At 44.0% G+C, this 14,111-nt stretch overlaps 1 protein-coding gene across 4 annotated transcripts in view; it reads left to right on the forward strand.

Moving 5' to 3' along the window:
• Nucleotides 1-14,111, forward strand: part of AMBRA1 (autophagy and beclin 1 regulator 1) — a 137,260-nt gene that overhangs the window by 8,343 nt on the left and 114,806 nt on the right. For 2 of the 4 annotated variants that reach the window (XM_075712465.1, XM_075712464.1), the window contains exons 2-7: nucleotides 2,065-2,320; nucleotides 2,574-2,632; nucleotides 3,359-3,542; nucleotides 4,212-4,384; nucleotides 5,162-5,228; nucleotides 5,816-7,275. In XM_075712465.1, the coding sequence (XP_075568580.1) occupies nucleotides 2,186-2,320; nucleotides 2,574-2,632; nucleotides 3,359-3,542; nucleotides 4,212-4,384; nucleotides 5,162-5,228; nucleotides 5,816-7,275 (2,078 nt within the window). In that variant the 5' untranslated portion in view covers nucleotides 2,065-2,185. The remainder of the gene's footprint in view (nucleotides 1-2,064; nucleotides 2,321-2,573; nucleotides 2,633-3,358; nucleotides 3,543-4,211; nucleotides 4,385-5,161; nucleotides 5,229-5,815; nucleotides 7,276-14,111) is intronic. The other 2 variants (XM_075712466.1, XM_075712467.1) reach the window with 2 other exon arrangements.

Raw genomic sequence — 14,111 nt, forward strand, 5'->3', positions numbered from 1 at the left:
GCTATTGAAAGGCTATTCCAAAGCTTAATGTTTGAGATCTCTTCAAACTTCAAGCTTATTCCAGCTGCAAGTCTGGCCTTCCATTTGTGTCCGGTTTATATGTTTATTCTTGGGTTGCTGTAGTCCTTACTCCTGGAATGCACCCCTATAGAATATTCAGCTACTGTTTTCTTAATTTTACTAGACAAAACTCGACTTACAGTTTCCTCCTGTAAAATAGTCTTTTTATTGCCTGTATCATTCTGAGCTGTCCTTCCCCTCCACACTGCTTGCCATGTGAATCCAGTAATTTCTGAACATAGGTGACTGGTGCTGTTTGCAGAATCCCAGTGAGGATCTATTAGCATTTAGTGAAAAAAGATTTTGGTTTAGTGATTCCTGTATTATATGGTGCTTTTGGCTGTATCTATTCCAGTTATCCTTGTTCTAGTTTTTTTGGGTCTGGGCGCTTTTAACCTGCACAGTTGCTTTTAAGAATCCACTTGCAGCGTGACATCTTTAGTTTTTGTGTTGCTTTTCAGTAAGGCTTTTATTTTGTAGAATAATTCCTACCTAATGTTTGGCTGACTTTCAGAGATTCTCGAAAGAAGGCTTATGTTACACTGCGAAGTTCAGCTTCTCTAAAATAGATGATCCCCATCCTGTTCACATTAAGCATCAGGGAATTTCCAGCTAGCTTGAATTTCTTTGTGGTGAATTTCTTTTCTAGGAAGATGGATGCCTTTACTTGTTCATCACTTCAGTACCCTTTATTGTACTTTTACAAATGAAAACTGGGCTGCTTTATTAGAACTCTTTTTTCTGGCTTATCTCTTCATTCAGCTCCTCCCTGTAAGCAGCAGCTGTCTTAAATCATCTGTTCAGAAAGTTTTTTTTAGGGATAGTGGGAGGAAAGAAAGGTTTGCTAATGACCGTTCTGAGTTCTGTCATTTAACAATTCATCTCTTCTTGTGTACATGAGCCTTTTTTCCCCCTGTATGTGTGTTTTTTAACTTTTTTTAAGTTGCCACTTCCTTCTCTATTGCATATTGATGGTTTTGGTCAGTGTAACATGAACTGAGGATGATTTGTCTTTAGATCTTTATGTTCTAAAGAGATGACAGAGTAGTATGCGCACTCTGCTGGGATCAAAAGGTCATAGCATTGCAGCAGTGTTTCTTGGTTTATGTATTCTAAGAAACTTCTTGTTTCTGGAGAGCTTTTGGTGCCAAACTCCAATGTATGAGACCATTCAAAAGCTGTGTAACTTGGTTGCTATTAGGGTCACTATATTTAGTTCTTTCAAAGAATTAACTTTTTTTCCTGGAAAATGGGTATTAATGCTTTCCTTAGCAGCTCAAAGTGTACTAAAAGCGTTAATCTTTGCCATTGTGCATTACTTGCGTGAACTGTTGTTCTAAGAGCAATGTAGATGGAAAGGTGATGTGCAGACAGGTGAAATGAATCATCTTGATGGAGTTGGCCAAGATGCCGCTGCAGTGTGAGGTTTTGGTCCAATACATGGTTGTTTTCTTACTTTGTAAGCTATTGTGATGGAGTTGGAAGTAATTTGGACTTGAGGTCTATCAATCGCTTGACCTTTGCAGTGATAATAATTACTATTACTGAAATTTGAATAATTCCCCAGAGACTCCTTTGTCGTATTGTCAATTTTTTAACAGTATTCCTCTAGCTATCAGTCACCCTTCCCAGATAGGACCTAAATCTTCAAGGTGTAAAGACTGTCTCTTCATAAATCTTTTTTTCTTTATTATATACATCAAGAGATGGAGGGAAGGGAGGGAAGGGAAAGAGTTTCAAGGCTAATTTTTTATTCTCTTTAGGTGTGGTATGTCTAGGACACATGCACAAGGAAAAGGCTGGGAGCTTTCAAAAACCTTTCAAAGTAATCTTTGGCTGCACAAATGTCAAAATTGGGCCTTGATAACAGAAGAAGGTAGCAAAGGCTGCAGGAGAGGATAGATTTTTCTCTTAAATCTATAGTCTTTTGGGATTTAAAGCTCTTACTTCATCTAGGTGATCAAGGTAAAAACTGCCTTCCTTATCATTCTCTTATCTTTCTAGGTTTCCATGAAGATAAACAATTGAAATGTGGATAGCCTATTTGTAGCTTGGTGGTGGTTGTCATCTGGAACCTGCTGGTGTCTCCTCCCAGTAGTTGGTGTAACATTGGCTGCTGAGAGCCATGAAGGTTGTACCGGAGAAGAATGCTGTCCGCATCCTGTGGGGTAGGGAACGGGGTACCCAAGCCTTGGGTGCTCAGCGGCTCCTGCAGGAGTTGGTGGAGGATAAAACTCGATGGATGAAATGGGAGGGCAAGGTAAGGTGGTGGGATAGAGGTGCATAGCTTGATATTGGAGTGGGGGAAGGGAGGCAGGGTTTGAAATAAATTGTCTTGTGATTGTACATTTGATGTGCTACAGTTGATATGCTCTCTGGCTCTGTTCGGTTCCTGCAGTGATGTGATATTAGATATGTTCCTGCAGCGGGTTCCCCTTGTTGTCTGTGTGGCTTACAGTTAAAGTATGATCATATGACACTTGCAACACTTCCTGCTTTGTTGGCTTTTTCAGAAAGTTGAGTTACCAGACAGTCCACGCTCCACCTTCTTGCTGGCGTTTAGTCCAGACAGGTAATTAACTCCTAGTTCGTTCCCTGTTTCAGCAGTCTCCTTACACTTACAAAAGTGGTGGAGGCTTGTGCCCGTTGTCCAGTCCTGAACAGCCGAATGAAACTTCTGGTTCCTGACATGCATGGATGGAACGTGCGCACCTTCCTAATCTCACAGCTTCGAGCATAGTTGGTGTTTAATTTCTGAGGTACCCAAGTGATGCATAGTTCTAAGGAAAAAGGATCTGTGCGGCCACCATGGGATTTCATAAGAAACTTGAGGGAGTAAAGGGTATTTTAGCACGACATGCCAAGTGATGTGGCACACCCACTGGGATATCTAGGACTAAAGAACAGAGCAGAATGATGTGTGTATTGGAAGCAGAAATGGAGGTGGGATCTGTCTTAGTGTCGCTTGATTTGACATTGGTTGAGACGGTGTGGAAGAACTGGGAATATTTATTTGCCCCAAACTCAGGTGTTCCTTCCGAGCTGCATGTTCACTCTGACTTTCAAGGTCAAGTCTGTGCTTGCAGATCGGATGAGCTCATGTTTGCATGGACCCTGAAATCTGGCTACAGGAAGCTTTGTGGCCATTGGTGAAACAGTAGCTTCTTACCCTTTGAGCTCTGTGTGGGAGAGCTGCTGGGTTAGGTGTGAACAGACCCTGTTGAGATGAAGCTAACCATGGTCTGGTTTTACTGTACTCTTCTCATGCTCATGTTTGTCCTACCTTCTGCATTCCCAGGACCCTAATGGCTTCCACACATGTGAACCACAACATCTACATAACAGAGGTGAAAACGGGCAAGTGTGTTCATTCCTTAGTTGGACATCGCCGCACTCCCTGGTGTGTCACCTTCCATCCCACCATCCCGGGCCTCATTGCTTCAGGATGCCTAGATGGGGAGGTTAGAATTTGGGATTTACATGTAAGTCTTTCCTGAAACGTATGTGCTTTTGGTATTTGGTGGGTGGTGACTTTTTTTGTCTGAGTTTGTTTCCTAAATCTTGCCTGGTAAGAGAGCTGTTTGGAAGCTTTACTGGGACCTGTCTCTAAAAGCAGAGAACAGATCATAGCCATCCTCTTCTGTCTAGAGAGGAGGCAACAGATTCTTTGTTCAGTCCCGCTGGGTAGGTTATGCTCCTTAGCCGTGCTTGTTTATTTGATTAGAGTGGTACAGATAATGCTGGAGAACTTTGTGCAAGGTGCCTATTTATCTTATGTGAAAGACATGCCATTTTTCATTCCACTGAGCATATCTGAACTCTTCATTAGAGAAGCTGCTGCTTTGCCAGTTCTACCTAGTCTGGTGATTGGCACAGAGGCAAAACACATATACTTACCTGGTTGATTTGAAATGCAGCATTTTTACAGGCTGCTTTAGACACACCTACTTACAAAAATACATCTGTGGTCATTGTTGCAAGTAGGGTTGTGTTCAGACATGACACATGACCTCCTATGAGAGCAGCTGTTGTTGTTGCCAAGAAAGCATGTCACTTCCATGCTCTAGGCAAAGTCTTGGAGAGATACATGGGACCCTAATGATCTCAAACTTTGTGATTAAACTGCTTGTGATTCTTGACTCCTCACTCAGGGTGGAAGTGAGAGCTGGTTCACAGATAGCAACAATGCCATTGCATCGCTTGCTTTTCATCCTACGGCTCAGCTCTTGCTGATTGCAACTGCCAATGAGATACATTTCTGGGACTGGAGTCGTCGGGAGCCTTTTGCAGTGGTGAAAACAGCCAGTGAAATGGAGCGGGTCAGGTGAGTTCTTGCTTCTGGGGGAAGAGAATGCTTGTATATGGAAAATGGTCAGATTTGGGGAATGTGGGGGGGTTCCTCTGGGATGCTGCACCCTCTGCACTGAGGCAGCAGAGAGAAGCATTGCTTACAGCTCCTTGACCCAAGCTGGTAGAAAAACAGTCCTGTGCACAGGAAAAAAAACCCAATTGGATATAATAGATCAGGTTGGTTGTTCATATTTGTAATCTGACGTGTGCCCAATAAATGCCCAGGATCTACTTCATGTTCATTTGTACGCTTAGTAATTAAACTTGTCAGCCGTAAGGACAAGAGAACCCAGAAGTTGTTGGAAGAGAGTGCTGAGCTATTACTTTGGTGCAGTTACAGAGGAAACTGTTGCTGGAAACTTGATGCCTTCTTTTGAGCAATTTAAAATAAGACAATGATGTAACATTTAAGGGAAATTAGTATCTCCCTTTGCACTAAATTCCAATTTGTAATATATAGGTACCCTTAAAATTTCCTGGCTGTTTCAACTGATACAGCAGTACTTGCTTCCAGCTTTTAACTTCTATATAGTGTTGCTGTGGTCTGTAAAATAGCTGCAGTCTTCAGCTAGATAAGTATGTTTTCTTCTTAATGCGTAAACTTTTTGACATCCTTCAGAAGATGATGATGGTAATGTAGTAATGTTATTGCAAATGTTTCACGTGGGATTTTCTTCCCTGCTGTGTCCAGCTTCCTGTGTCAATGTGGAATGTGAACTGATGATTGATACTGGCTCTGCTTTTGTTTTAGGCTGGTAAGGTTTGATCCCTTGGGACATTACTTGCTCACAGCAATTGTTAACCCTTCTAACCAGCAGGTAAGGGGAATGTCAGTACCTGTATTGACTGACTAATTACAAGATGCTCTACGTACATTAACCCTAGTCTGTTCCTACGCAGCCTTGTGCTTTTCTGAAAACCTGAAGTCCTTCTAAGCCGAGTTTTGTCTTGCCTTAATTGGTCCCATGAATGTTCTTGTATTATGTGTAGGGCTATTAAAGAGTTCTCCAAAGTCTGTTTGTTTTGCCCTCACTGTCTCATTGGTGGTGGAACAAATGTCCCAGTGGCCCTGCTCTTTCAGTTCTGTTGTGACATTCTGCTGGATTTGAAGCTACACGAGGTATTAACAATGCTCCTCACAGCTGCTGACCCTCAGGTGCTGATGCTTCTGTTGGTATGAACAGTGTATTGTCAAAGTTCACTGGGCTGTAGGAAGAGGTTGTCTGGATCCATAAAATGAACTTTGAAATAGAGAGTCAGCTGGTTTCCTGCAAGTTAAGGTCTCTAGGAAGGAACTTATCGCATTCTTTCATCTGTCTGGGATGGTAGCCAGTTTTCTGCTGTTTATTTGGAGGTATAGGATTTTGCTGTGAGGTGGCTGAACTTTGATTGCTTCCTTCTGCAGAGCGATGAGGAAGTGGAAATCTCCGTGGACAGCACAGAGATGCCGCATTATCGCCAGCGCGCTATCCTTCCTTCTCAGCCTGTGAGGCGCACACCCCTCCTCCACAACTTCCTGCATATGTTGTCCTCCCGCTCCTCTGGCATACAGGTGGGAGAGCAAAACAGTGTTCAAGACTCTGCTACCCCATCCCCTCCACCGCCTCCACCACCACCACCTCCGCCTCCAGCCAGTGAGAACACAAGGGCATCTGTCTATAACAGGCTCCGGGAGCGTGTCAGCTATCCCACGGCAGAGTGCTGCCAGCACCTGGGGATGTTGTGCCTTTGCAGCCGATGCTCTAGTGCAAGACTTCCTTCTTCTCTCTTCCCACACCAGGAAAACGCACCCTCCACATCTTCTGGGGCCACTGGCACTTCCTTCTCCTCTGTGCAGACAGAGCCTTACCAACCCCCAGAGCAGGCATCCGTTGCGCAGGAGGAGCACGGGATACTTAACAGGCCCTCTGCTTTCAGCACAGTTCAGAGCAGCACTGCTGGCAACACCCTGCGCAACCTTAGCCTGGGCCCCACACGGCGGTCCCTCAGCGGGCCCTTGGCAGGCCACCAGTCCCGCTACCAACAGTCTGCGAGAGAGATGGCTTCGGGCTTAGGCGGGTCTGACTGGTCCAGGACAGTGCTGAATATGAGCTCTCGGTCAGAGCTGGAAGCCATGCCTCCCCCTAGGACCAGTGCCTCCTCCGTGAGCTTGCTGTCAGTGCTGAGGCAGCAGGAGGGAGGTTCCCAGGCGTCCGTCTATACCTCTGCAACAGAAGGGAGGGGCTTTCTGGCCCCAGGGGCTGAGGCGGACAGTGGTAGTAGTGCTGGCCCGAGCAATCCGGCCAGCATCCGTAATGAGCTCCAGTGTGATTTGAGGCGATTCTTCCTGGAATATGACCGGCTTCAGGAGTTAGATCAGGGGATTGGTGGGGAGCCCAGCCAGTCACAACAGGCTCAAGAAATGCTCAACAACAACATTGAGCCTGATCGGCCGGGTCCCTCCCATCAGCAGACTCCACACAGCAGTGAAAACAATTCCAATTTGTCCCGGGGTCACCTAAACCGCTGTCGCGCTTGTCATAACCTGCTGACCTTTAACAATGACACGCTGCGCTGGGAAAGAAGCACGCCTAGCTATACACCAGGGCAGGTCCAAAGCACATTTGAGGGTGTGCCTCCAAATACCAGCCAGGTGCAGCCTGCAGAGAGAACCGAGGGCAGAGCTCCTGCCTCTAGCAGGCTGCAGCTGGGCAGCTCTTCCACCCCACAGGAGGAGAGGACCGTGGGAGTGGTCTTTAACCAGGAGACGGGGCACTGGGAAAGAGTTTACAGCCAGTCGGCTTCAAGCAGACCTGGGAATGTATCACAGGAGGCCTTAAACCAGGAAATGCCTGAGGAAAGCTCAGAGGAGGATTCACTCAGGAGGTAAGATATATGCTTGGCCTTCCTCTTCTGTTTTTTCTTAAATCTTTCCCATCTAGTCTGAGTTTTTCAGTATTTTCAGAGTTAAAAACCTTTTCTTATATGGTCATGTGCTATTTATGTAGATGAAAATAGAGACTTTGCATTGATGTCTTTTATAGCTGCCATTGTCATGCTGCAGATAGGTTCTGAGGGTGTCTGTAAGGACAAACACCAGACCTCTAAATGGGGAAGGAGAATGGTAGTACAGACAGGCAAAAGTATGGGCTCTGGCAGCAGATCTCTGGGGTGAACTGTGCTCTTGGTGTTTCCCAGACACTGCAGAAGGGTGGAACACAGGATGTGCTACACTGTCCTTTGTGCCCCATACCACGCACGTGCTGCACACAGAGAATCTGCCCAGGGTAGGCATGGAAAATTGGGCACAAGTAGTGAGAATTGCTTTCTTGAATGCTGTGTCTTGTTGAGATTGTAGTTGTTAAGTTGGAAGGGTTAACAATCATTTCCTTGGTGTTGCCATATAGGGCAAAAAAAGTCAAACCTCTGCATCACTGGTTTGGGCATGTACCTTAGTTGTGAGTGTTTGCTCAAACCCATGCAGTTTGCTTGCCTTTGATAAAGAGGTAAGTTTTGAAAATGGTTCCCATTGACCTGAATCTAGGGTAAGCTGGCTGGGGGCATGCTGACTGCTGAAAATTTTAGGCTTTGCTGTATTCTTTTTTTTAAGGTGGCAGTTCTTTTTTTGGAAGGATTTTTTTTTTTTAAATACTTCAGATGTGTTACAGGAAGCTGAGTGAGCCAAATCAAACTTGCACCAGGAAGGACCTGTGCTTTGTGTGGAAGTGTCTTTGCTGGCTTGTATGGACAATTCAGCTCTGTTGGTATTATGGATACAGTTTCCCTACTGGTTTTCAGTTTGACATCCTCTCTGTCAAGTGGTTTGTGTGCTTGTTGGAGGAAAGGTCCGTCCTGCTGTTTCTCAGAAATGGATGCTTTGTGCTGTAGGAAAGCAAAGTTTCCAGGTTGGATGCAGATGTAACTGACTGAGGAGCCTTTGTACACAGGAGTGCGTGAGGAAAGGGAATTCTTTCCTTCTTCCTGCAGATAAGCTGATTATACTCAGGCTGGAACAGTGGCTGCCTTTCTTGTTGCTGTAGTCACATAGCAAATAAGTGGTGGTGGTGGTGAAACTATTCACCTACTTCTAAATCCTTGTCCCACTTCTTTTTTTTATTTATTTATTTTTTTAAATATAGCCTTCCATAATGAGAGTCTCAAGCTGATTACATTGTAACTACTTCTTGGGCCTGGACTTACCTGCCATTAATTTAAATCAGATATCCTCTAGTCCACTATTAAAGGGCAGAGAAGTGAGAAGGAGCTGACAAATTTAGCTTTAAAATGGCACTTGAGTAAGTCTTGCATTATATTTCTTTTGAAATAGCTGTACGTGCTCATAGTGTGTCCAGTGTGTGACTTGTTCTCTGGGCCGAGTCACTGTAGTGTCAGAAATAATGGGGGCAAATAACCTTTTTCTTGATCAGGCAGTTGGCACGTATTTGGACAATGAGGCGTGGTGGGATCTGTAGATGTGATCTTTTCTGTGGGAGTTGTATAATTTAAAAATACCCTGAGGCATAGAATTCAGTCCACCCCAGTGTGCAGGAGCGTGGATGTGTTGCTGCCTGACAGCTGGAGTCCTGTGACTAAATCTCTGGGTCGCTTTGCCTGTTGCCCATGGTGGTTGCTGCTGCCTGCTCAGTTGCTGTAGTATCTGTGCAGGGTTAGTTGCCTACTTGGTCACCTGTGCAAACAGGTGCTTTTTGTTGAGACATTAATTTGGAGCGTGTAGTTTGATGCATGAGTTTAATTCCAGATGAATTCCTATAAGATGAAACCTTCAGTGAAACGCTTTTGGCGGAGGTTGCTGAGAAGCTCATAGGGACTCTTGTTTTTGCAGTCTCCTGCTTCTGTTATCAGGCCTTTCTCAAGAACAGGTATGGCAGGGGATTCTGCTTCCCTTCTGACTGAAGGTAGCTGTAGAGTAGTGAGGTAAGGAAGCTGCAAGCAGTGAGCAGTCTGGTATTAAATGCTCATGGCAATTTCCTTGAAGTAAAACTTCATTTCCTTTTCTGTTAAACATGTTGGGTGGACTTGTGGGGAGCTTTATGAAATCTTTTCCCCTTAAAAAGAACCCTACATGTGGGATAGCTATATCCTGCAGGTGTAGTTTTTTTCCCTTCTCAAACTAGCTGTTATACTTTTCCTTATAGAGCAATAACAAGTCAGCAAGCACCCACTTACATGATTTTTGCATAGTATGAACATCATCAGGTCCAGCCTTCCTGTCTCCCAGACCTAGGGTGTGCTCCCACAGTTGGCAGTGCTGGAATCACTCCTGCACAGCAGAGTCCAAAATGTCTATTAACCTTTGCAGCTGCAGAAGCGTACAAAGATGGTGACTGAGGTACATGAGATGTAAGCTGTGTAATGCTGAAAGTGCTGGGGAAATAGAAGAGGGCAGGTAAGCCTTCAAGCCTGAGGGTGCAACTGATTACTGCATATGCACTTTCAATCAATGTAATTTTGTGCCTGTGGACTTCAAGTTAGTTGTTAGCGTTGGGGGACATGCGTGTATTTGCTTGTAACCTGTTTTATATTCTGTTCTTTTTTGTTTCTCCATTAGATGTCCTCATTGGGCAATTGAGCTCTGTATTCAAAGGCCAGCTGAGAAACTTAAGATAAAAATTGCATCTGGAAACTGTGTGTGTATGTTCTCATTCCCTGTCCATGGGCAGGATCCATTCCTTGACCTGGCTTGCCTGGCTGAGAAGTAGCTTGCTGGGAAGATATTGCCATAGAGGGTCAATTAAGCTAATAGGTAGTTTAATGAAGGCTGTTCCTCTTTGAATTCTGTTGATGCAGCTATGCCAGCTGGGTAGGGAGAGAATTCTGCTCTTTCTGATGGTGCTGGGCTAATTATCTTGGGCTAATCATGAAGGGATTAATAAGCATGTAATGAAGCTATTCCTGACTAACAGCTCTGGCACCTCCATTAGGAGGAACATGTCACTGAGAGCCTCGGCAGTACAGCAGCCCTGTCACATTCAGATTGGCCTGAAAGCAGCACAGGTGTCAAGCTGTGTGCTTCTTGAAGCTGTGTCAGTGAAATTGGGAAAGGTTTATGGTCTACCTTAAGCAGAAGTTGGTGAGACTGAGCTTCAGCTTTTCTGAGGTTCTCCAGGCTGATCACATTAATTGAAATGTAGGGTTTTTCCCCTGTGGATCTATCTTTGCCTCACTTCTAACATCAAAGTGAAAAGAGCCTCCAAAATCCCTGAAGTTATCATATGAAATGTGCTGCATAAAATTGGTGATAGAAACTATTGGCAAGACCTGGACGAAGGAAAGATAATTAAGCAACAGATGATAACTAGTTTAATTTTTCTATAACTTCCTGTTAATTAAAAAATGGATTGAGGAAGCATTGTGTTAATACTGTAATCTTAGTGAGGGAAAAGATCCTCTAAGTACTTTAAGCTATTGTTGCTGTATGGGCCAATTCAGGTTGGTAATGAAAAGTTGAACAGGGAATGAAAGAGGATTCTTCTAGTCAGCTGCTTGTTTGAGAGGAGCTAGTGCCACCTTCTTAAGAAAATGATATATAAAATCCTAGCAGTGGTCTCCACTGAAATGTATTTCAGTGCCTCAATTAATGACAGGTACAGTGCAGTGCTGTATAATAACACTGATCCAGATCTTCAAATGCCACCTCTTTGGCTATTTTAATATGACCCAAGTGATATCTACAGAACTAGTGTGTTATTTCACAAAAAAGAAAATCCTCTGGCTTTAAATCTAGTGGTGTTTCTTGGTTCTGGCATGCCAGTCCAGGCCACAGTCTTTCTAGAATGGATGCAAGGAACAAGTAGTGTCATGTGTGTCCCTGCTGACATATTTCAAACCTTATTCTGTGAAACAATCCCTAGAAAGGGTGAAAAGAAATACACAAGGGGAAACTTGTGCTCTACATATTAAAGATTTAGCTGCTTGTAATATAGTAAGGGGGCAATTCTGATGTTGTTTACCTGTCTATTTTGACTAGAGATTTGAATGAATTACTGCAAATGAAAGATGAGCGCTGTCCAGTTGCCAGGCAGGTTTGCATCAAACCTGTGTTTCATGAGGAAACGCTTATTATCCTTATTCTTCCATAAGAAGCTTTGTCTGGCAATTATGTTAAACTTCTCTAACCATTCCACTGCACTCATTCCAGAGGTCAAATTCTGTAGGCTTTGGAATGAGTAACTTCTGTGCCTGCGTCTTATGAATGCATAATGTTTTTTGTCTTGCCTCACTTATTTAGTTTGGCAGACAAGATAGATTATTGAAGTTATCTGAAAATCTGAGAAGTCTTTTGAACTGTCCTGGGTGATGGTTTTGCCATGCACACAGGTAGGAAGGAGTGTATGTGAAGTCGGGGAGTTTGTATTGTCTGGGGACACTTTGCATAAACTCCTTTGTTTTGTTTGTGAGTGTATAAAAGTGCAGAGTCCACAGTGCTGTGCAAATAAGTGACCTGCTGAAGTCGCATAGCTGACCAAAGGCATTGTTTTTTGCTGTGTTTTGGTCTGTTGGATGCAGAGTGCACAAGTCACAAGTGTGGACCAGCTTCCCTGGAACCATGTAACAGGGTGAAATTTCTTTCATTTTGCCAGCTCTTGTCTGAGGATTGAGGTCCCTTCTACCTGCATTCTTGCTACGCAACGTGAACCGAGTCTTCTTTCCTGAGCTAAGATTGCGTGGTACTTAACAATCTAGGTTTTCTATCTAGGAGAGATGAGAAAGCTATAGGATTATGCATGTGATCCAGTCATCGGTGCTATACATTGCAAAAGAGTTTGGCTGCATTCCCTTTTCCTTAGAAAGGTGTAAATGCTCTACCTGTGTTTTTACCTTTTAGCCAAATGCAGACCTCTGTGCTCTGCTCTTGTCAGGCATGTAAAGGCCTGAAGCAACACCAGGTGCAGCAGGGTGGAAGCAGTGGGACTGTTCTCACCTGCCTGGGTAGTACAGTGACTCCAGCTTGTACCACGTGTTTTTTCAGTCTTGTTGGCCTTTCTGGCAGCATGTAGCTCTCTATACATACAACAGGTATGAAAAGAAATGCCTAGTCTATTCCCGTTTGAATTTCTCAGAATTTATTTCATTTCCATATTGCTTTGCTGCCACAAGGGGGTAATGTTGCTTCTGCTCCTTGCTTTCCTTATCTCCTTGCAGAACCAGAAAGTTTCTGAGTTCTTGCATAAAGAAAACAAGGTAGCTTGAGAACCCCTCCAGTCCAAAATTGCAGCTTATCTCCTTAGTTACCATACATTTGCAAATTCTTCAATGTTTGGGGAAAGGCATGAATGGGGATCCTGAGGGGAAATGGCTCTGATACAGAAGGCAAGCAAGGGAGCAGCTTATCCTCTTGCCTTTTGTAAGGGTTTGAAAGGGACAGATGTGGTTCTCAAGGTGAAGCAGGTATTTTGTCTTTCTGACATGCAAATGCCCATGAGTTAAAGCTGTAAAAGACCAACTTTGCAGAATTGGTCTCAACTTTTTGCTCATTGCCTGCCAAGCCTGGAGCAGACCTTTCTTTGCACTCTGTCTTGTCAAAGGTTTTGTTTGCATTTAAATGGTTGTTCATCCATCCTCAGAAGACTTCCATAATATGGGATTTATTTTCTGGAGGAATGCTTGGCAGATGTTGACTGAAGTCTGGGCAGTCACCTTTTCCATGGGGCTGTTTATTTTCTTGTTCAAGTGTGCTGTGAGCTATTGCCTAAATTTTTTGCCTTTTCCATAAGAAGGCTGTGAATATGTTTGGGGTTTTTTTTCTGATGCCAATAGGCATGGCTTACTCATGGCCATGAGGGGATGCCTCTTTCAGTTCTAAATTGTAGATATGGTGTTGACTTGTGGTCAAGCTGGGACCAGTCTGTGGTTAAAGTAGATTGACAGGGTAAGAACACTCCCATTCCTGCCCAGCAATGGTGAGTGCTGTATGTGAAATGGAAAAAGAGTACAGTCACTTTTACAGCTTGTTCTCAAGTTCCTGCTGGAGCCTGAGCTTCTGATGTGCTGCTCTGGTTTTTGACTTAAATGACCAGGCTGTTCAGATCTCTGCATATGTTGGCTTCTGGTAGTTTTCTCACTGTGTAAAAGCACTGAATGAAAAGGTGCATGTCTCATATCCTAGCCTTAAAAACAAAACCACCAGAACATTTCCTTGCCCTCTGCTGTGGGTACAGAGTTGCCTACTAGGAGACACTTCTGTGACTGAAATTTACCATGAAAATAAGAGAGGAGGGTAGGGCTACTCCCTTTACTTTTTGGGGGGGGAGGGAACTAAAGCAGGAGGGAGTTGCCTTACCTAAAGCTACAAAATGCATCTTCTGGTGGAGACAGAACACAAACCTAGTGTATTTGGTCTTGTTTTGTTCCTTATTTCACAAAACCTATGTTGTTACTATTTTTTCCCTAATTGCTTAAAGCAGTTGTGGCTTGCTTATTCAAGTATTTAATATCTATTGTGGCAGTGATGTCTTGAGTTCACTGAAAAATGAGGACTTGAGCAGGAGGAGGGCACACCTCTGAGCTGTGGAGAAGAGAGGCAGCAGTACAATGCTGGCTGCTCAGACCGCACATCAGTGGGAATGTGGCCTGTGCCAAATCTAAATGGACCTACCCAATATCATTTCTCCCCACCCCTTATGTTCAGGCCCATTATTTGTGGAAACCTTGCTAGCCTGGTGTCCTGGCATTTGTAGTTTGGGCTGAGCATTTCGTTTAAA

This window comes from Pelecanus crispus, chromosome 6, assembly GCF_030463565.1.
Source record: "Pelecanus crispus isolate bPelCri1 chromosome 6, bPelCri1.pri, whole genome shotgun sequence".
In the NCBI taxonomy this organism is placed as follows: domain Eukaryota; kingdom Metazoa; phylum Chordata; class Aves; order Pelecaniformes; family Pelecanidae; genus Pelecanus; species Pelecanus crispus.